General features: G+C 37.1%; 1 protein-coding gene across 10 annotated transcripts in view; it reads left to right on the forward strand.

Moving 5' to 3' along the window:
* Positions 1-22,247, forward strand: part of LOC145529023 (uncharacterized) — a 1,122,255-nt gene that overhangs the window by 370,380 nt on the left and 729,628 nt on the right. For 9 of the 10 annotated variants that reach the window (XR_014070838.1, XR_014070837.1, XM_081548496.1 and 6 more), the window contains one exon: positions 19,979-20,063. Coding sequence is in view for 4 of the 10 variants with exons in the window: in XM_081548506.1 (XP_081404632.1) it covers positions 19,979-20,063 (85 nt within the window). In the remaining 6 variants the exon portion in view is untranslated. Of the gene's footprint in view, positions 1-19,978; positions 20,081-22,247 lie in introns of those variants that run through there. The other variant, XM_081548500.1, reaches the window with a different exon arrangement.

Below are 22,247 nucleotides of genomic sequence, written 5' to 3' on the forward strand. Positions count from 1 at the left end.
TAGTAACAAAAATAATTACACTAAGGAACTGGCTGGCAAATCTGAAAGCTGCAGGACAGTTTGACAGGCTGGAGACTCAGGGAAGAACTGATGTAGCAGCTCAAGTCCAAATGCAGTACTGAAACAGAAATCTCCCTTTGGGTACATAAATCTTTTTCTCCTAATGCTTTCAACAGATTGGATGAGGCCCACCCATATTATGAAGAGTAGTCTGCTTTACTTAAAGTCTACTGATTTAGATGTTAATCTCATCTAAAAAATAACCTTCTGAGTGATATCTAAACTGATATTTGACCAAATATCCAGGTACTGTGGCCTAGCTAAGTTGACACAAAAACTTAATTGCTACACTCTTTATATATAATTATATCTTTACATCCCTCAACAACATTATGAGGTATTATTAACAATGCTATTTTAAAGATGAAGAATTAAGGGAAAAGAAAAAGGGGTTTGCCTTGGATAACAGAATTAGTAAGTTATAGAACAAGTATTCAAACAGCTAATCTAATTCAAAGTGAAGTGAAAGTTGTGTCTGACTCTTTGCAACCCCATGGACTATATAGTTCATGGAATTCTCCAGGCCAGAATACTGGAGTGGGTAGTCTTTTCCTTCTCCAGGGGATCTTCCCAACCCAGGGATCAAACCCAGATCTGCTGAATTGCCAGCAGATTCTTTACTAGCTGAGCCACAAGGGAAGCCCATCTAATTTAAAGCCAGCACTCAAAGCTACAATGCTTCCATTTACAGGTGAAGAAACTAAGCAAGAGAGAAGTTAACTTACTTGCCCATGTCATTCAGCTAGTAGGTGATGGATTCAGAACATGAACTCAGATCTGACTTTAAAGTTTCTATTGTTAATAGCAACACAATAAATATTTTCAACATTTGTCCCCAGGCAGTTCTTGGTCTATTAAGGAAATCATACATGAAAACAATTTGCATTGATAGAGAGGAAATGATTAATTTTATTTGGAGAGGCAAGAACATTCCTAGGAAATAAGGCCTCTGAACTTGGCTTTGAAATTAATAACCCTTTAAAAGCACATTCTAAGAAGAGGTTATAGACTGTGCAAGGTGATGAGTATAAAACAGCTAGGTGTATTTGGGAAAGCTTAATAATTTTGGTACCGCTTCCACTGGCGTGAAGTACCTGTGGATGTAAGGGTGGGGTGAGTAGAGATCAGGAGATGATGGTGGCCATCCTACCCAGTTGAGGTGGGACTGGATTTTATTTGTGGTTGGTAGGAAGCCACAAGAAATTTTGAACAGAGGAGAAATATTATTACACTTTAGTTTTAGTAAGATGCTAAAGTCTGTCAGAAAAAAATTATGAAAGACTTTGAAGTAAACCAAACACATTACTAGGTGTCTTCAGTCAAAATGTATGTGCTGTCTAGAGCACTCTTCTGGGTTATTTTGATTTTTTAGAATTTGCATCTTTCATTGTCTGAGTTATTTAAAACTGTAAATTGTAGATCACGGCAATGAAAATGACTCTTATCCATAGATGTGCAAATGAATTCTGTCTGGTGGAAGGAAAACCAATTTCCCTCCCTGCTGTGGAAAAAGCAAGTTTTGCAACTATTTATAAATTTAGTTCAGCATTCCTGATTAGCCTATAAAAGTGTGGTTCTTTGAATTCTCCTTTGAACCCATTCCAGCATTTTATCAGTTGTGTCATTAATTAGTCAATTAAATAAAATCCTTGATAAATATTATTCTATATTTGTATAAAATTCATCATTTTAATCTTTAAATTTTGTTCTTTAACAAGTCTGTCCTAAGGGATGAGATGATGTAATCTGTACAAAGGCAGTGCTAGCATGTAGGGTTGGAGGGAAGTTGACAAATTAGAGATGACTTTGGGATGTATACTGACAAGACTTAGTACTCTGAAGATATGGGAAATGACAACGTATGAGGGTTCAAAAATGATTCCCAGATTTCTGATATGGTTGATAGCAAAGATAGCAGTTTTTTATATCAAAACATGACTTGGGGAAAAAGATGTGAAGGTAGACATAATGAAAGATTATCAGATATTTGATTGTGGAGTTCAGAAGTATCTGAGGCTAGAGGTTCTGATTTGGGGCTCAAATTTATACTTGTAAATTTGTGGGATTAGATTGAAACACAGGAAGAAATGCAGATAAACCCGAGTGGGTCTGGTGTAGAGGATTTTAGGCATGAGCAGAGTGAAAGGACCCATTAAAAGAGACTGAAAATAAATCTCTTTTATTTAGGATGGTGTTATTTATGGCAGCAAAGTAAGGGCAATGTTTTCAGAGGGAAAGCCTAATCAATAGTGTCAAATGCTAGGAATTTCAGTCCATTGGATTTGGCAATGTGGCTATTGCCAAGAAAGGTTAACTTTCAAGATGGGAGGATGGAAGCAAACTGTATGACCATGTTGGGAATTAGATAATTGGATAGAAAATAAAGAAAGGTATGGGAAAGGAGGTAAGAATTGGATACAGGATTAGGGGAGAAATTTTTAAGAGTGAGCATAAGGAGAAGAAGCCATTTGAAACAATGAAAAGAGAGAGTAAAATTGTACAAAGAACTCAGAGTCCAAGTGGAGATATTCACCTTCAATAGGAGGAAGAACGTGTTCTACCCTCATACTCAGAAAAGGAGAAATAGCTAGGAGCAGCACAGGTAACTTTTAAGGTTGGAAAGTAGGAAGGTGATAGATATCTTACTTGATTTTCAATATCATGTACTCAGAGTGGAGGTGTGGAATTCAAGAAGAGTGGCAAAATTATGACTAGTCCCTGAAATGAATGGGAATGGGAACTAATGAAGGCTAAAATCTACATGGTACAATTAATCTGTTAGAGTAGCTTTGGTCCTGGTGTATTGCTCTTTCCAAAGTTTTATTTTGCAGGTGTAGAATATTGAGCCATGAATGATTGCTAAGCAATTTGTCTACTCTTAAATATCTTTTTTCACCCTTCTGTATTCCTTTTTACCAATAGTCTTTATAGTATATTAGAAAACTATAGGGACAAGGATTAGTCCACCAAATCTCAGATATGCATAGCTGGCAACATTCCCTCTAATGTGGTAGCATATAATTTTAGATCTGTGATTGGAAATACTGGGTCATGAGATGATGTAGTATAGAACATATAATATTCAGTGGGGTAAAAATGTAACAGCAAGCTGTGGGAAGATGAGACCACCATAGTATATAGGCTAGGAAAGGCAGATAGAGAAGGAACAAAAAATGAAAGAGATCCAAGAGAGAAAGATAGCAAGTAGGGAGAAGATGATGTCAAGAATGAACCTCATATCTCAAATTTGCTTAGAAACAACCCAGGATATGGCTCATGATGGCAGTATAATATTCATGGATAAGGTCTCAGAACTTTTAGAATGACTCATCTATACAATGTTATCCCAGGGCCAGTCAATTTTTTCTTTGAAGAAATAAGTGATAGGAAGTACTGAAATTCCTGTAACATTTTATTCAGAAGCCCTCTGATTTTGAGATGATCAGTTTTTAAAAGAAAAGATTCTAAGCTGCAACTGTGATGAAGAATTGGGAAAAAGGCTTGACTTCAGAAAGGTCTATCCACTTAACACAGAGCCTGATGAAGTTCCTATTACTTGGTGCTAGAATTTTCCCATGAAAATTCTATTTCATGGATTTGGGGGGTTTTTTTGGAGGGAGTTTTCAGCTGAGCCAAACCTGGGGGAATAGTAATTTTTACTTTTTATGAGAAAAGTATATGAATTGCTTTTAATCAAGGAATCATCAAAAATATGTTGTATAAAATACTCATAACTTTTTTTTTCTGTGTAAATTACGGTATTTTAATGAAATGGGTATGTCAAGGCTGTATATGGTCACCTTGCTTATTTAACTAATATGTAGAGTACATCATGCAAAATGCCAGGCTGGATGACTCACAAGCTGGAATCAAGAGCTAGGAGAAATATCAACAACCTCAGATATGAAGATGATACCACCTAATGGCAGAAAGTGAAGAGGAACTGAAGAGCCTCTTGATGAGGGTGAATGAAAGAGAGTGAAAAAACTGGCTTAAAACTCAACATTCAAAAAACAAAGATCATGGCATCTGGTCTGATCACTTCATGGCAAATAGATGGGGAAACAATGGAAACAGTGACAGATTTTATTTTCTTGGGCTCCAAAATCAATGTAGACAGTGAGTATAGCCAGGAAATTAAAAGACAGTTGCTCCTTGGAAGAAAAGCTATGGCAAACATAGACAACATATTAAAAAGTAGAGACATCACTTTGCCAACAAAGATTTGTCTAGTCAAAGCTATGGTTTTTCCAGTAGTCATGTACGGATGTAAGAGCGGGACCATAAAAAAGGTTGAGCGCTGAAGAATTGATGCTTTTGAACTGTGGTGTTGGAGAAGACTCTTGAGAGTCTCTCAGATACCTAGGAGATCAAATCAGTCAACCCTAAAGGAAATTAACACTAAATGTTCATTGGAAGGACTGATGCTGAAGTTGAAGCTCCAATATTTTGGCCACATAATGTGAAGAGCCAACTCGGAAAAGACCCTGATGCTGGGAAAGATTGAGGGCAGGAGGACAAGGGGGTGATGGAGGATGAGATGGTTGGATGGCATCACTGACTCAATGGAAGATGAGTTTGAGCAAACTCTGGGAGATAGTGAAGGACAGGGAAGCTTGGCATGCTGCACTTCATGAAGTCACAAAGATTCGGACACGACTTAGCGACTGAACAACAATGACTTGATACTCAGTTTCACAGAATTGGATAATAAGCATTTTCAAAGTTGAATCGATTTTATTCTCTCAGGAAACTATATGTGACCAATAAGATTTAACATATATTGAGTGTTGGACATTGCTCTAAGTGCTTTACATGTTTTATATTGTTTAATCCCTGAAACTACTCTATGAGTTAGAGACTGTCATCCTTATTTTATGAATGTGAAAACTGAGCCATAGATTTTATTTTTTAATTTTTTAAAATTATTTTTCATTGGAATATATTTGATTTACAATGTTATGTTAGTTTCTCCTGTACAGCAAAGGGAGACAGTTATATATACACATATATTCACTCTTTTTTTAGACTCTATTCCCATATAGGTCATTACAGAGTACCGAATAGAGTTCCCTATGGCTATTCAGTAGGTTCTTATTAGTTATTAATATTTATTCTATATAGAGTATATGTCAATCCTAATCTCCTAATTTATTCCTCTTCCCCTTTCCCCTCTGGTAACCACAAGTTTCTTTTCTACATCTGTACCTCGACTTCTGTTTTGTAAATAGGTTCATTGGTACCATTTCTTTAGATTCCACATATAAGTGGTAAATTATATTGTTTTTTTGTGCCTGACTTACTTTACTCAGTATGAAAATCTCTAGGTCCATCTGTGTTTCTGCAAGTGGCATTATTTTATTCTTTTTATGGCTAAGTAATATTCCATTGTATATATGTACCACATTTTCTTTACCCATTCCTCTGCTGATAGATATTTAGACTTCTTCCGTGTCCTGACTATTGTAGATGGTGCTCCAATGAACATTGAGGTGCATGTATTCTTTCGAATTATGGTTTTTTCCAGCTACATACCCAGGAGTGGGATTGATAGATCATGTTGTAATTCTATTTTTAGGTTTTTTTAAGATCATTTTTCTTAAAATCTTTGTTGAATTTGTTACAAGATTGCTTCTTTATGTTTTGGTTTTTTGGTCATGAGAAGTATGGGATCCTAGCTACACAACCAGGGTCAAAGCTACACCCCTTGCATTGGAAGGCAAAGTCTTACCCATTGAACCACCAAGAAAGTCCCTATTTTTAGTTTTTAAAGGAATCTGCATACTTTTCTCTATACTGACTGTACCAATTTACATTTCTACCAACAGTGTAGGAGGGTTCTACAGATTTTTAAAACTTTATAATTGTCATAGCTAGCACATAGTAAAGCTTCAAACCCAAATGCATTGATGCACTCATGTAGGATACCCCACCATATCTTGTTCACTGCCTGCTTCCTTGGATATTATCCATTGCCTGTTATGAGGAATCTCCCCACTTGTAGGTTAGATTGTCTGCTTTTCATCTTTATTCTCCTGGTGCTGTGATTCTCAAACTCTAGTGTACTTAGAATCAAGAGATCTTTGAAAGAAATTAGATTCCAGGATCCCAACCCCAGAAATTCTAATTCTAGAAGTCTGAATGTTTGTCATAAATTCGTGCTCTAAACAGACTTCCCAGATAACTCTGAAACATGTGGTCTGTGGGTCACACGTAAAAACTGCACTAGGGAATGGAACTAATTTTAGATTCTGGTCCTTTCTGGTGTGTCCTGCTATAAAAAACTGGGACCTGATGAATTAAATTCCACAGTTAACATTGTGTAAGTTTGTTTTATGGCTGAAAATGAAATGGGTTATTTTCATAGTTATATTAGTAATCTAAGGGCTTTTAGAAGTTCTTCTACTTTTATTAGACATTCTAATTACATAAATATGTTGGCTGAACCTTGCTCTTTTTTCTGTGAAATATTTAAAGTTTTATATATAGTAGACAGTCCAGGCCAAAATCATGACCTTATAGCTTACTCAAATGTTAACTTGGGAAATATATTAAGTGAAATATCATGAATTTACTATTCTTTCCCCTTACTGTTGATGTTAAGGTGTGCTTTTAAAACTATAGCTGTATGTATTTATACTATTATGTATATATGTATATAATTCATAGTTACATATGCATTGAAGTAATCCATTTCTACTTAGTCACTTTTCACCTTTCATTTTCAGTTTACTAATAAAGATGTATATTTTTTTATATAAATTTATTTATTTTAGTTGGGGGCTAATTACTTTACAATATTGTAGTGGTTTTTGCCATACATTGACACGAATCAGCCATGGGTTTACATGTGCTCCCCATCCCGAAACCCCCTGCCACCTCCCTCCCCATCCCATCCCTCTGGGTCATCCCATTGCCCCAGCCCTGAGCATTTGTCTCATGCATTGAACATGGAATGGTGTTCTGCCCCACATATGATAATATACATGTTTCAATGCTATTGTCCCAGAACATCCCACCCTCACCTTCTCCCTCAGAGTCCATAAGACTGTTCTATGCATCCGTGTCTCTTATTCTGTCTCGCATATAGGGTTATCGTTACCATCTTTCAAATTCCATATATATGCATTAGTATACTGTATTGGTGTTTTTCTTTCTGGCTTACTTCACTCTGTATAATGGGCTCCAGTTTCATCCATCTCAGTAGAACCGATTCAAATGTATTTTTTTTAATGGCTGAGTAATATTCCATTGTGTATATGTACCACAGCTTCCTTATCCATTCGTCTGCTGATGGACATCTAGGTTGCTTCCATGTCCTGGCTATTGTAAACAGTGCTGCGATGAACACTGGGGTACACGTGTCTCTTTCAATTCTGGTTTCCTCGGTGTGTATGCCCAGCAGTGGGATTGCTGGGTCATATGGCAGTTCTATTCCCAGTTTTTTAAGGAATCTCCACACTGTTCTCCATAGTGGCTGTACTAGTTTGCATTCCCACCAACTTTTTATCAAGATCAGGAATCCAGTCTCTATTTAGTGTTGAAGTAGGCTGCAGGGGAATTATGGGTTATTTCTTAATATCAATTATCACCTCTCAATAGAGCTCTATGGTGGTAAATATCACATTTTTGAATTTGGGTGGTAGCAGTGGTAATTGGATGCCAGACATTTAAGAATTTCATTCTAGTGTGGAAGGATAGAGCATGAACCAGGTAAGGTAGGTGCTGAGGAAATTAATCAGCCTCTACAAGCTCTTTCTCATAAGGCAGTAGGTTGGTCAAATGCACAGTGCATAACATGTGAGGCAGGACCAGGTGTAGATTGGACCATCCAAAATACCATTGTGATAACTGATTGGTATCAGGCTGATCCTGGCCTAGCAACAGAAAATGTTCTGGAAGGAATAATACTTGAAATCAGAGTGATGAAGACATTGCTGATGTAGGTGATCTGTCCATTTAAGACAGAATACCAGTTGAATTCTGATAAAAACAGCAAGAATTTGGTGTGATTATGGTGGTAAAAAAAAGAGTTTAGAGACTATAAGTACTATAAATAACTATAAGTAACCCAGAACTCATCTCAATCTAATTCTATATAGATACTGATATATTTATCTTAGTACAGATTATTTAGAAGTCATGACTGGTGATTTGGACTGCCAGAAAAGGCTTGTTGGCAGATACATGTGAGAATCTGGGAAATAGAAATGAATTACATGATGACAGAATCTTTTACTTGCCACCGGTAAATTAATAACATAGCTTTAAAAAAATTATGGCATTTCCTCCAATACTTCTAAGCTCTAAGGAGACAAATTATAATGCACTATGATGAATAAAATACATATGCATATGTAAGTATGTGTGTGTGTGCACGCACACACATGCTAAGTCACCTCAGTCATGTCTGACTCCTTTGCGACCCCATGGACTGCAGCCCATCAGGCTCCTCTGTCCATGGAATTCTCTAGGTAAGAATCCTGGAGTGGGTTGCAATACCCTTCTTCAGGGGACCTTCCCAACCCAGGGATTGAACATGGGTCTCTTGCATTGCAGACAGATTCTTTACTGTATACACACACATAAAAGGCAAAGTAAAAGGAGATAAGGAAGAAAAATAAAATGGGATTACAAAAAAAGTAAATAGATTCCTACTTATGCTATAACTTTCTCATTGTGTGTCAAGGTAGGACAACAAATCGATTTTAAGTCTCCTAATAGTCAAAACAAAGCTGGAATTAGGACAAATTGGGTGAATCATGTTCAGATGATAAGACATAACTGTTTGAGGGGAGGCCCTGGCCTTGAAGTCTAGAGAAAATTTATTCCAAACTTGTTATAATAGAGCTATAGAGTGAAATAGTGGATAATAAGGTTTTCTTACATGATTTCCTGCTAGTATTTTTCAGTGTAGCATCAACCATCAAACTAAAGCATAATTTAATAAAAAGGATTATATGGAAGGCCCAGATAGTGTAACCTGGATTGTTTCTTGGATGACACACATAGGAGCCAAATGGAATTGTACCTTCTTTAGGCCATGATCCACAAGGGCATCTGTGGCCAACAGATAGAGCTGATAACTTCTGGTAAAACTCCTTGAGTGGAGCTATTTTATAGTGATGGAGGAAAGATTCCTATTCTTAAATATCTACTAAATGGAGGATAGATTTCTCATAATTTTATTAAAATGAAGAAGTTTAACTAAAACACTGTATTAAAGAGATAACTACTCCATAGGCCTAGCCACAGGCACAGTCAAAAGTGTTTAAAACTGGACTCAGTCTTGTCTTGGCTCCAACACTTAAACAAATGACAGCACAAGGACTTTGAATTCCAATTCTTAGAGGATCTGTGAGACTATTGTCATTGGTCATTTTCCTGTGTGGGAATAATTAATTGCTTATTAAGGCTGTAAACAAAATTCACTAGGATATCCAACTTTAAGTAGAGTAACTGGTCAGTGACAACACAGATTAAATTACTCTTCAGTAAGTAATGGAGAATATATCAATTCATATGACAGGTATCTGTCACAATTATGATAGCCGGCTTCCCGGGTGGTGCTAGTGGTAGAGAACCTGAACCTGCCTGCCAAGCAGGAGAAGCAAGAGATGTGGGTTCGATCCCTGTGTTGGGAAAATCCCCTGAAGTAGGAAATGGCAGCCCACTCCAGTATTCTTGCTTGGAAAATTCCATGGACAGAGGATCCTGGTGGGCTGCAGTCCATGGGGCTACAGAAAGTGGACATGACTGAGCACACACACAGAGTAAAATAATACAAATAATGAACACTCTTTCTGCTATTAGTTCACAAGGCCCTTCAAATGCTGAGGCCTGCCTGGATCTATATATCATATCCCTAGCACTAAGGAGAGCACTTAATTATTCTTTTAGGAGTTCTATAAGGATAGACAACATATGTTGGATTATCTACCACATATAAGTGGTGTGTATACTCTATACAATGACAATGAAAGGGATATAATAATGGTGACTGTTTATTAGTATTTACCATATTACTATATACTTGAAATCTGCTAAGCACATCATATACATTATTTCATTTGATCTTCAGCAACTATTTAGTTGATATTTAGTATAAGTGTGTTGGCTTCCCAGGTAGATCGGTTGGTGAAGAATCCACCTGCAATGCAGGAGATCCTGACTTGATTCCTGGGTTAGGAAGTTCCCTTGGAGAAGAGCTACCCACTCCAGCATACTTGGGCTTCCCTGGTCAGACGCGACTGAAGCCCTAAGCACAGCACAGCAGCCTAAGTGTGTTAGTTGCTCGGTTGTTTCCAACTCTTTGTGACCCCCATGGACTGTAGCCCACCAGGATTCTCTTTCCATGGGATTCTCCAGGCAAGAATACTGGATTGGGTTTCTATTTCCTTCTCCATGGGATCTTCCTAACCCAGGGATCGAACCTGCGTCTCATGTCTCCTGCACTGGCAGGCGAGTTCTTTACCACTAGTGCCACCTGGGAAGCCCAATATTAAGTATAATTGTCCTTAATTTACAGCTATAGAAACTGAAGTTTAAAATTTAAACAGCTTATCTACATTCTCATAGCTACAAAGTAGAACATTCGCCCCTGTGGACTTATTCCAAAGTGGGTGTTCTTTCCTCTTCACCATCAATATTTGGCTTTGCTTTTCAGTTTCAGCATCTACAAACTGTAGGTCTCAGATCAGAGCACAGAACAAGGGGTTTTGGCCACTGTCAAGAGGGAATGGCATTGCCAGACCAAGGGTAGCCATTAGCTTAGGATGGGGGAGGTTGCCTCACAAATTTCTGGGCAAGTGACTGTTTATTATAACCAACATGGTGGATTCAATTTTTTGATTCAATTTTCAAATAAATTTTCCATGTACATTCAGAAACCTTGATAATTAATATATGATCTAGATCTTTTAAATAATTTTATAGAATATTAATTATGCTTTATTGTTAAAATTAAAAATTTTAAAGTTTTTGAATTATTAAAGTACTTCATATTTGCTTTTTAATCTACAATTTTAAATAATTAAAATAATTATTTAATTGTTATTTAATAATAATAATAATTATTATTTAATTAAAATAATTAAAATAATTTTTTTGGCTGCACAGCTTGCAGGATCTTAGTTCTCTCACCAGGGATTGAACCTAGGGCTGTAGCAGTGAAAGTGCTGAGTCCTAACCACCGGACTGCCAGGAAATTCCCAAGAACTTTATATTTCTTAATACATCTTTAAAGTATCATTAGCCATGTCTATGACTTACTTGATTTGGGGTTCTTTGTTGAGGTCCATTCAGTTCAGCTCAGTCGCTCAGTCGTGTCCGACTCTTTGCGACCCCATGAACTGCAGCACGCCAGGCCTCTCTGTCCATCACCAACTCTCAGAGTCTACCGAAACCCATGGTCATCGAGTCGGTGATTCCATCCAACCATCTCATCCTCTGTCGTCCCCTTCTCCTCCCGCCCCCAATTCTACCCAGCATTAGGGTCTTTTCCAATGAGTCAACCCTTCGCATGAGGTGGCCAAAGTATTGGAGTTTCAGCTTCAACATCAGACCTTCCAATGAACACCCAGGATTGATCTCTTTTAGGATGGATTGATTGGATCTCCCTGCAGTCCAAGGGACTCTCAAGAGTCTTCTCCAACACCACAGTTCAAAAGCATCAATTCTGCGGCACTCAGCTTTCTTCACTGTCCAACTCTCACATCCATACATGACCACTGGAAAAACCATAGCCTTGACTAGATGGACTTTTGTTGGCAAAGTAATGTCTCTGCTTTTAAATATGCTATCTAGGTTGGCCATAACCTTCCTTCCAAGGAGTAAGCGTCTTTTAATTTCATGGCTGCAATCACCATCTGCAGTGATTCTGGAGCCCAAAAAAATAAAGTCTGACACTGTTTCCACTGTTTCCCCATCTATTTCCCATGAAGTGATGGGACCAGATGCCATGATCTTAGTTTTCTGAATGTTGAGCTTTAAGTCAACTTTTTCACTGTCCTCTTTCACTTTCATCAAGAGTCTCTTTAGTTCTTCTTCACTTTCTGCCATAAGGGTGGTATCATCCGCATATCTGAGGTTATTGATATTTCTCCTGGCAATCTTGATTCCAGCTTGTGTTTCTTCCAGCCCAGCGTTTCTCATGATGTACTCTGCATATAAGTTAAATACGCAGAGTGACAATATACAGCCTTGATGTACTCCTTTTCCTATTTGGAACCAGCTTGTTGTTCCATGTCCAGTTCTAACTGTTGCTTCCTGACCTGCATACAGGTTTCTCAAGAGACAGGTCAGGTGGTCTGGTATTCCCATCTCTTTCAGAATTTCCCACAGTTTATTGTGATCCACACAGTCAAAGGCTTTGGCATAGTCAATAAAGCAGAAATAGATATGTTTTGGAACTCTCTTGCTTTTTTGATGATCCAGCGGATATTGGCAATTTGATCTCTGGTTCCTCTGCCTTTTCTAAAACCAGCTTGAACATCTGGAAGTTCACGGTTCACGTATTGCTGAAGCCTGGCTTGGAGAATTTTGAGCATTACTTTACTAGCATGTGAGATGAGTGCAATTGTGCGGTAGTTTGAGCATTCTTTGGCATTGCCTTTCTTTGGGATTGGAACGAAAACTGACCTTTTCCAGTCCTGTGGCCGCTGCTGAGTTTTCCAAATTTGCTGGCATATTGAGTGCAGCACTTTCACAGCATCACCTTTGAGGATTTGAAATAGCTCAACTGGAATTCCATCACCTCCACTAGCTTTGTTCGTAGTGATGCTTTCTAAGGCCCACTTGACTTCACATTCCAGGACGTCTGGCTCTAGGTGAGTGATCACACCATCATGATTATCTGGGTCGTGAAGATCTTTTTTGTACAGTTCTTCTGTGTATTCTTGCCACCTCTTTTTAATATCTTCTGCTTCTGTTAGGTCCATACCATTTCTGTCCTTTATCGAGCCCATCTTTGCATGAAATGTTCCTTTGGTATCTCTAATTTTCTTGAAGAGATCTCTAGTCTTTCCCAATCTGTTGTTTTCCTCTATTTGTTTGCACTGATCACTGAGGAAGGCTTTCTTATCTCTCCTTGCTATTCTTTAGAACTCTGCATTCAGATGAGAATATCTTTCCTTTTCTGCTTTGCTTTTCACTTCTCTTCTCTTCCCAGCTGTCTGTAAGGCCTCCTCAGACAGCCATTTTGCTTTTGTGCATTTCTTTTCCATGGGGATTTTCTTGATCCCTGTCTTCTGCAGAATGTCACGAACCTCTGTCCATAGTTCATCAGACACTCTGTCTATCAGGTCTAGTCCCTTAAATCTATTTGTCACTTCCACTGTATACTCATAAGGGATTTGATCTAGGTCATACCTGAATGGTCTAGTGGTTTTCCCTACTTTCTTCAATTTAAGTCTGAATTTGGCAATAAGCAGTTCATGATCTGAGCCACAGTCTGCACCTGGTCTTGTTTTTGCTGACTGTATAGAGCTTCTCCATCTTTGGCTGCAAAGAATATAATCAATCTGTTTTCGGTGTTGACCATCTGGTGATGTCCACGTGTAGAGTCTTCTCTTGTGTTGTTGGAATATGGTGTTTGCTATTACCAGTGCGTTCTCGTGGCAAAACTCTATTAGCCTTTGCCCTGCTTCATTCTGTACTCCAAGGCCAAACTTGCCTGTTACGCCAGGTGTTTCTTGACTTCCTACTTTTGCATTCCAGTCCCCTATAATGAAAAGGACATCTTTTTTGGTGTTAGTTCTGGAAGGTCTTGTAGGTCTTCATAGAACCGTTCAACTAATGAGGTCCATTACTGATGTGATAGACTTTCAGTGAACAATTCTGATTCATATTATGGCAATCTAGTTTACAAAATGATTTCCAGGAAGACATTATGATAAATAAACAGGAGTAGCTTGTACATTTTGTCTTCATTGTGTAATCCTTGGCATCATGCAAAACTGTCTTCTCTTAAGATACACTATTCACACACACAAAAATGTAAGGATGAAAAATGTTTGTGTATATATACTGTTAAAAAAATAACTCTCTGCAGTTGTTAGTTTTATGCTTTAGAAACAAACCCTGAAAGGTACTGATAAATTGCCTTAAGGCAGTTTTTCTTTTAGGCAGTATATCATAATTCATTTCTAGTGTGAAGTCATACAGTCTCCTTCACTTCATGAGGATACTGCCCTGGTGTCTGAGAGCTTAGAACTACATGGAAAGATTAATCAGATAAGGCTTCTTGGAGGAGCAAACTTTTTTTTTTATTGAAGTATATTTGATTTACTATATTATATTAATTTCTGGTATACAACAAAGTGGTTCAGATTCTTTTCCATTATAGTTTATTACAGGAGATTAAATATAGTTCCTTATGCTATACAGTAAAACCTTGTTTTTTTTTAATCAGTTCTATATATATAGTTTATATCTGCTAATCCCAAATTCCCAATTTATCTCTCCATCTTCTCTTTCCCCTTTGGTCGTCATGTTTGCTTTCTGTCTGCAAATCTGTTTCTGTTTTATAAATAAGTTTATTGTTTCATTATTTTAGATACCACATATAAGTGATATCATATGATATTTGTCTTTCTCTAAAACAGCTTCACTGAGTACAATAATCTCTAGGTCCATCCATGTTGCTGCAAGTGACATTATTTCATTATTTTAAAGGCCAAGTATTGTTCCACTGTACATCATGTTCTTTATCCATTCTTCTGTCGATGGACATTTAGGTTGCTTCCATGTCTTGGCTATTGTAAAGAGTGCTGCAATGAACTTCGGGGTGCATGTATCTTTTCAAATTAGACTTTTCTTGGGATATACACCTAGGGGTGGTGTGGCTGGATCATATGGTAACTCTGTTTTTAGTTCTGAAGAAAACTCCATACTGTTCTCCCTAGTAGATGGACCAGCTTACATTCCCACCAACAGTGTAGGAGGGTTCCCTTTTCTCCACACTTCCTGGAGGAGGAAACTTTTAAGTTAGATCCTGAAACCATTGGTAAAGAAAGATATTTCATGGGATGCAAGATATGAGAAAGTGAAGACTGGAATTTAAACTCTCTGGGATGTCAAGAAGGAGGAACACTGGGATAAGTTACATATCAGGAGTTAAGAAAGATGGGAGGAAGCAATGGCTAACAATGCAAAGTCTTGACTAAAAGACTGAAGCATTTAAATTGGATATATAGACAGTGGAAAATTGTATGCTTTCATGTTTTTGTGTAGCAGCTGCAGTGAAAACAAATTAAAGACTAATTTGTGTGACACAGATGATAAGAGTAACAGAGAGTTGTTCAGTAAATTTCACATTCAAGTTCCTCTATTTGGCACTAAGATACAGCAATGAATAAAAGATAATTCCTTTCTTCAATTCACTTTGGTCACAGTCTTTTAAGAGGAGACTGGAGTACATGTAATACAAAGAGAGGTGTGCTACAAGAACAAAAAGAAATTTGAAAAATTTGATTTGAGGAACTGAGGATCATTTAATGAAAGAAGTAACTTTTATTCTAGTCTTTGAAGAATTATTAGGATTTCAATAGGCCTGGAAAGACATTCTAGGTGAAAGGACCAGAACTGGCCAGTGGAGGGGTCAATAGACACAGGGCAGTTGGTTAATGTGCTGGAAGGAATATGCGAGATATTAAGAGGTATTTTAAACCCACTATAAAATCATAGTGTCTTTAGATCTTGTAGATCAAGGCTGGGTAAATGGGAATATTTACCAAACAAAATATTCAGTTTGACAATGACTTTCTTCCTGCACTTATTTGTTATATGAGAATTATCAGGTAATTGAAAAATAAAATTGTTAAGTGTCAATAAAGCTAGATAGACTAGTATCACAATATCTTAAACACATAACGCAATTTAAAATGTATACAATGTCTTTACATACATTTTCTAATTCTATTCTCTCAAAAAACCTATTCTACTTCATACAAGGGAATTTAGATTTAGAATGCTTGCTCAAGATTACTCAGTTGGTAAGTGGTGTGGAAGGATTTGGACGCAGGTTACTGTTGTCAAGTTTAGTCTACTTATATCACACATGCAAATGACAGAGAAATACCAATTGGAGATGGTGTAAGTGGAGAGGCAACATAGAGAAGAATACAAAAAGTTACCTGAAAATCTCTGATTTCCTAGCAAGAGAGTTTCATAATTCTGATTTTAAAGAGAGAGAATTTACTCTGTTCCATTGGTTGATGGGCTAGTTATGAAAAAGCCAACTGCTGAGATATACCATTAAACTGCTCTATCTGAATTTGAAATTGGTTGGTCTGGTCATGCCCCATTTAGTTGTTATCTGAATGGACAATGGTGAGCCTATCTTCTATACTGAATAGAAATGAATGGACTCTTATTAAAAGCCATCCGTATTCTATCAAGCTCATGTTTACTCCCAATTTTATTACAAGGACAAAAGAGAGAAAATAATTCTTCAAGGGATTATTGTAGGATGTTTAGAAAAAGAGAAAAACAAATGCAACACTACTATCTTTCATTATACAGTCATTTTTAAAAACCCAAAACAAGGAATTTCAAGTGTTTTTTTCATGGCCTTATCAATCTTCACAATGTTCCCGTAAGTCAGTTAGGTGGTAAGAGTTTCTATTAAGAGGAGAAGAAATTTAATATGTTTATTCATTGTGAGAAAAAAGACACACGGAGACAAAAGATTTGCAATAAGAACACTTTAGTTTGAAATATTACATATAATAACAGGGAATAAAGAATTATCCAAGGGAGGAAAAATTACCTCTAACTATTGGAATATGGAAATGTTTTCTCATAATAAGTGAAAATAGAAAATAAATCATAGTGAAGATTAAAAATAGAAAAATTCATGACACTTCAGCTAAATTCAATAAGCATTTATTGAATGCCTAATGAATTTAACTTTAATCATTTACTGTTTCTATAGTTATGTTGAAAAAGGCTGTTTCTTAAGCGCCAAGTATTAAAAATATTTTTAAAATGCTGAAGAAGTTTCCCAGAAAATATGAGCAGTGTATGAAGATGAGCTTTAATAATGATTCTGATTGTGAATGGTTGTAAGGTAGTAGGAGTAATAAAAATTCTTAGGAGGACTTTTGCTGAATCATTGCATAAATCACCAAATAGTGAGAGAGTTAATTCCTAGGCAGATTGAAAAGAAGTCCAGGGTCCCCAAGGAGGAGAAAGGGGTCTGGGGCTCTTGAAGTAGAAATAGGGGTATGGAATTCTCAAGGAGGAGGAAAGGACAAACTTTTTTGGTCTACATTCCTTAGTCTTAGTCAATTACACAACTCAGTTTAAACTCTGTACTAGGGATTATATAACAACAATGTATCCTGCTTGAGGACAGCTTCTCCTTTCTGAAAACCTTCTGACTAGTCCTAATATCTTAAAATGTATATTATGGGAGTGGGTCTTGTAGGACCTTTCTATTGTTAAATTCTAATCTTGTTATCCTAAAATGTAAATTGTGGGAGTGGGTCTGGTAAAATTTTCACAAACTTGAGGCATTCTTTTGATTCATTGTAATAACTAATTAAAAGGTATATAACTCCATTGCTAACACTAGCAAGGGGGTATTCTTTTTGCCCCCTTCTGATGTCTATGTCAGAAGCTTCCTCTATCTCTTATACTTTAATAAAACTTTGTTGCACAAAAGCTCTGAGCAATCAAGCCTCATCTCTGGCCCTGGATTGAATTCTTCTCCTCCGGAGGCCAAGAATCCTGGTGTCTTTCGTGGTTCAGCAACAACCTTTCAATAGGAAACAAACACAAGGATAGACCCTGTACCTAAGTACAGACGAAGGAAAAGTGTTAAATGACAGATCGTGATTAGCGATTCATTTTCACTGTGCAGAAAATGAAAGGAAAAGCAATTAAGCCGTAACATGAGGAATTTTTAGTTGATACTTGGAAAGATTTCCCAACAATGATTATCACTTAATACAACCCTGCATTGGGCTTTTATTAAGGTAGGTTTTGGAACATTCTTTAAGTGATAAAGAAAGGAGATAGGGGTATATAATTTTGAGGGTCCTTAGCATTAGTGTGTTTGTGCGTATTTTAAACTATTTTCTAAGAGATTTTTCAGTTCATTGTTTAATTCCATCAATTCGTGGATTGCTGTTCCCCTCAACTTCTTTCTTCAGCTTTTCTGAGTCCACAAGTCTAGGAAAAAAATCTGTGAAAATATCATGTTAAAGTTTGTTGTTCCAACCAATCAGAAGTATGTCCAAATCAATTGCTGGAACATGGAAAATCTATTACTCAGTATGTATTTTGTACCTAGTGTGACACGTCTCCAAATTTTAAATTAGGCCAAGATGTCTTCCCTTTATGTCTGTTGGAAGCTCAAATTCTTTCAAGCCTGCTAGTTCCTGACTGTCAGGGAAAAAGGCTTTCTAGCTGATAGTGACTTGATCATCTGGTAGTATATATCCCTAGAAGCATATAGATTTTTAAAAGAGAACTTGATGGATAAGGCAATTCTTAACCTAAAAGGAAGAAGCTCTAAAATTTCTGCTAGAGGGAGAAGGGAAGCCAATATGGACAGAAGTCCTTTTAATCACACTATAAAGTGACTACCTGTACATATGGTGGACACAGGAGCAAGATATAATAAAATAGGAAATTTATAATGTGACCAGGAGGAAATGACTGGAAAGAGTGAACAAAATCCCAAAAGGAAAAGAAAGCTGAGGAAAGACAGGTGAACTGATTATGGGAGAGAGAGATAAAGAGAATTAAAAAATAGATAGATTGTAAAGGACTGTGTATTGTTGTAAAGTAGCCAAAGGCAGTGTCTATATGTTACTAAACAATTTCATGTGAAAATTAAATTATTGTTTTCTATTTTTTAGACTTAACGTTCAGTTCAATTCAGTTCAGTTGCTCAGTCGTGTCCGACTTTTGCTTATTAAAATTTTTCCATTTTCTCTTCTTTTCAGTCTCCTTTCTCACTTCCCATCTGCATTTGCATTTTTCCCATTGGATTCCTGTCTGTCTGTGTATCTATCTATCTTTCTCCTTCTTGTTCTTCAACTCTATGTGTTTGAAAATGAAAGTGAAATTTGCTCAGTTGTGTCTGACTCTTTGTGACCCCATGGACTGTAGCCCGCCAGGCCCCTCTGTCCGTGGAATTCTCCAGGCAAGAATACTGGAGTGGTTTGCCATTTCCTTCTCCCTATGTGTCTGATTCTTATATCAATTCCTTCAAGATGTTACAGATTAAAGTTGATTATATTCTTCATAACAATAGCTTCTTCTTGAGAATGTGAGTTCAGTTCAGTCACTCAGTCATATCCAGCTCTTTGCCCCCCTGGACTGCAGCATGCCAGGCCTCCCTGTCCATCACCTACTCCCAGAGTTTACTCAAACTCATGTCCATCGAGTCAGTGATGCCATCCAACCATCTCATCCTCTGTCATCCCCTCCTCCTCCTGCCTTTGGTCATTCCCAACATCAGGGTCTTTTCCAATGAGTCAGTTCTTTGCATCGGGTGGCCAAAGTATTGGAGTTTCAGCTTCAGCATTAGTCCTTCCAATGAATATTCAGGACTGATTTCCTTTAGGATGGACTGGTTTGATCTTGCTGTCCAAGGGACTCTCAAGAGTCTTCTCCAACACCACAGTTCAAAAGCATCAATTCTTTGGTGCTCAGCTTTCTTTATAGAATGTGAGTGAGAACCTCAAATTATTTGATCAGTGTTTTTCCAACTTTGAAAAAATTACATATTTCTTAAAATGTAGACCTATTGATTAAGAATCTTTGGTAATGATTGTGGTGATGATCTATGTGCTAGATCCTATAATTTTTAACAAGTTTACATGAAGAGTTTTATATACTTTAATACTTGAGATACATTACTGTAAAGAAATACAAACTTAAAAGTAATACATTTTTCTGATTTTAGGTATACATCATTTTTGGAATACCAATGTAAGTGTTGAAGCCAGAAAAATGAAGCTGGATGGTATTCTGAGGACTGCTTTCAGAAGGCAAGTGACAGGTTAAGGTGAATGTGTTACTGTTTTCTACATTCTCCTTACTGCTGTGAAAAAAAATCATGATAATGCTGAGTGCTTAGCTTCTTTCAGTGATAGCACTCATAAGAATGTCAATGCAAATTTAAAAATTCTTTTTCCTGTCCTCTTGTTTTTTTCTATCATGCATGTCTTTCATTGCCCTGCCTCTTTCCCTACAAAATTTTTCTCCCTGAAACTTGAGCTCTGCTTTCATTACTTTTGTGATTATGCAAAAGTTTATTTGGGAAAAAATCTTTTATAAAAGTTTTATACATTTATTTTACTTTTGACAGTATTCTCGAAAACTAGAATCAGTTACTGCTACCTCAGTGAAATTATCCTTCTGTAAATGCTTCAAAGGTGATTTCCAAGCAGTTTGATTGCTTATTGAATTCTGAGTATAACCGAACATTAATTATTTCTTTTTGAGGAAAGGGAATGTTTAAATCTGCCTGAAGCTAGATTGTTTTTTCATCTAAACCTTTACAGTGGCTGAGATTAATCGCATTTTCAAAGTGCAGGGTCTGGTCATGTGATGAAGGCATGGCCAACTAATTTCTCCATCAGTTTGCTAATAAATTAAAGGGTCATTTTGATAAGTCCTATAATCTTCTCTTACATTAGATTGAAGGATTAGATTTTCCTCTAATTCTTTTAAAATGATAATTAGCTAAAGAAAAAGTATTGCGGACTGAATATTTATGCAAAGTGATTCTATTGGTTTTCATAACTACTGTAGATGAAAGTGAAGGCCTTTTCAAGCATACATGGACTTTGGTGAAATATGATATGTATGGTTGTGATATTTTACCTATCTCGTGTAATTTTATAAGCTTATTACTTTGGAAGAAAGATTTCATATCCTTATGGGTCCCCAAGGTAGTTTTTTCTACCAAAGAAAGAACATAAAACATTAGCTCAGCCTCTTGGTTTATAAACTGTATGGCTTTGAGTATATTGTTAGCATTTTAAAAACAAGAAAATGCTAATTATAAAGAAGCTTTATGAGTTGTGGCTGAATGCAAAAATTAGTTAATTTGGGAAGTATGTTGGCTCTATCCTGTAAGCTAATTATCCACATCTTATTAAGACTGGATGTATTTCTATCGCAGATTTCTTTCTTGGTAGTTGGCTTGGGATAGTTCCATACTGATAGAGGGAAACAGAGAATTAAAATAATTACCTGAATACTTCAACTGAAAAAGTGATTCTCCTTAAATATTCAGTTTAATGAGGCTAAAAAAAGTTGTTTAAGTGACTGCTGAGCCACTCTTTCCTCACCAGCCCTCCATGGTCAACCAAATTCAGTATTCAGTACAAACAATTTTTAAAAAAGAAGAAATGAAGCCTTTAACAGAATACTAGACAAAGAAGGCAATGGCACCCCACTCCAGTACTCTTGCCTGGAAATTCTCATGGACGGAGGAGCCTGGTAGGCTACAGTCCATGGGGTCGCTAAGAGTCGGACATGACTAGCGACTTCACTTTCACTTTTGCCTTTCATGCAGTGGAGAAGGAAATGGCAACCCACTCCAGTATTCTTGCCTGGAGAATCCCAGGGATGGTGGAGCCTGGTGGGCTGCCGTCTATGGGGTCGCACAGAGTCAGACACGACTGAAGCGACTTAGCAGCAGACAAAGAATTAGAGAAAAGGTAACATTCTAGTTAGAAGACCAGCTACTTATGCCCCCAGTTTCCCACATGAGCCTCTGAAGCAGGTTTCTGTCATGTGGCATGAGTTCTCCTGCATGGATGGGGGTGCCAGGACTTTGGGGATCTCCTGAAGACCACTATGGAACTGTTCCCAGGAGCCAGGGTTTATGCCTGAACTTTGCCCATTTTCTTCCCTGCTTTGTTGATTAGAATTGAGGTGTTCTCACTATTGCAAGTACCTGAAGCTTTTACATAAGACGTGGGGCTTATTTCCCACTGACTTTTGAATGTAAAAAATGATGTTAAATTGGAGGTTTTAATGGCGACATAGATATATCTGCAAGATATCCAAGTGAATCATGAAACAGAGGACACTGTAGGAAGTTTAAAATGAAGTTTACAAACCTTCAGAATGTTTCTCTTCCCGTGGGGCATGCCCCTCTTCATTTTATGTTATGAGAGGAGGGATTCAAGGAGATTATTGGGAAAGTTTGATTGGGTATC

The sequence above is a fragment of the Giraffa tippelskirchi genome, chromosome 12 (assembly GCF_054371585.1).
Source record: "Giraffa tippelskirchi isolate mGirTip1 chromosome 12, T2T-mGirTip1v1.2.pri, whole genome shotgun sequence".
NCBI lineage: Eukaryota > Metazoa > Chordata > Mammalia > Artiodactyla > Giraffidae > Giraffa > Giraffa tippelskirchi.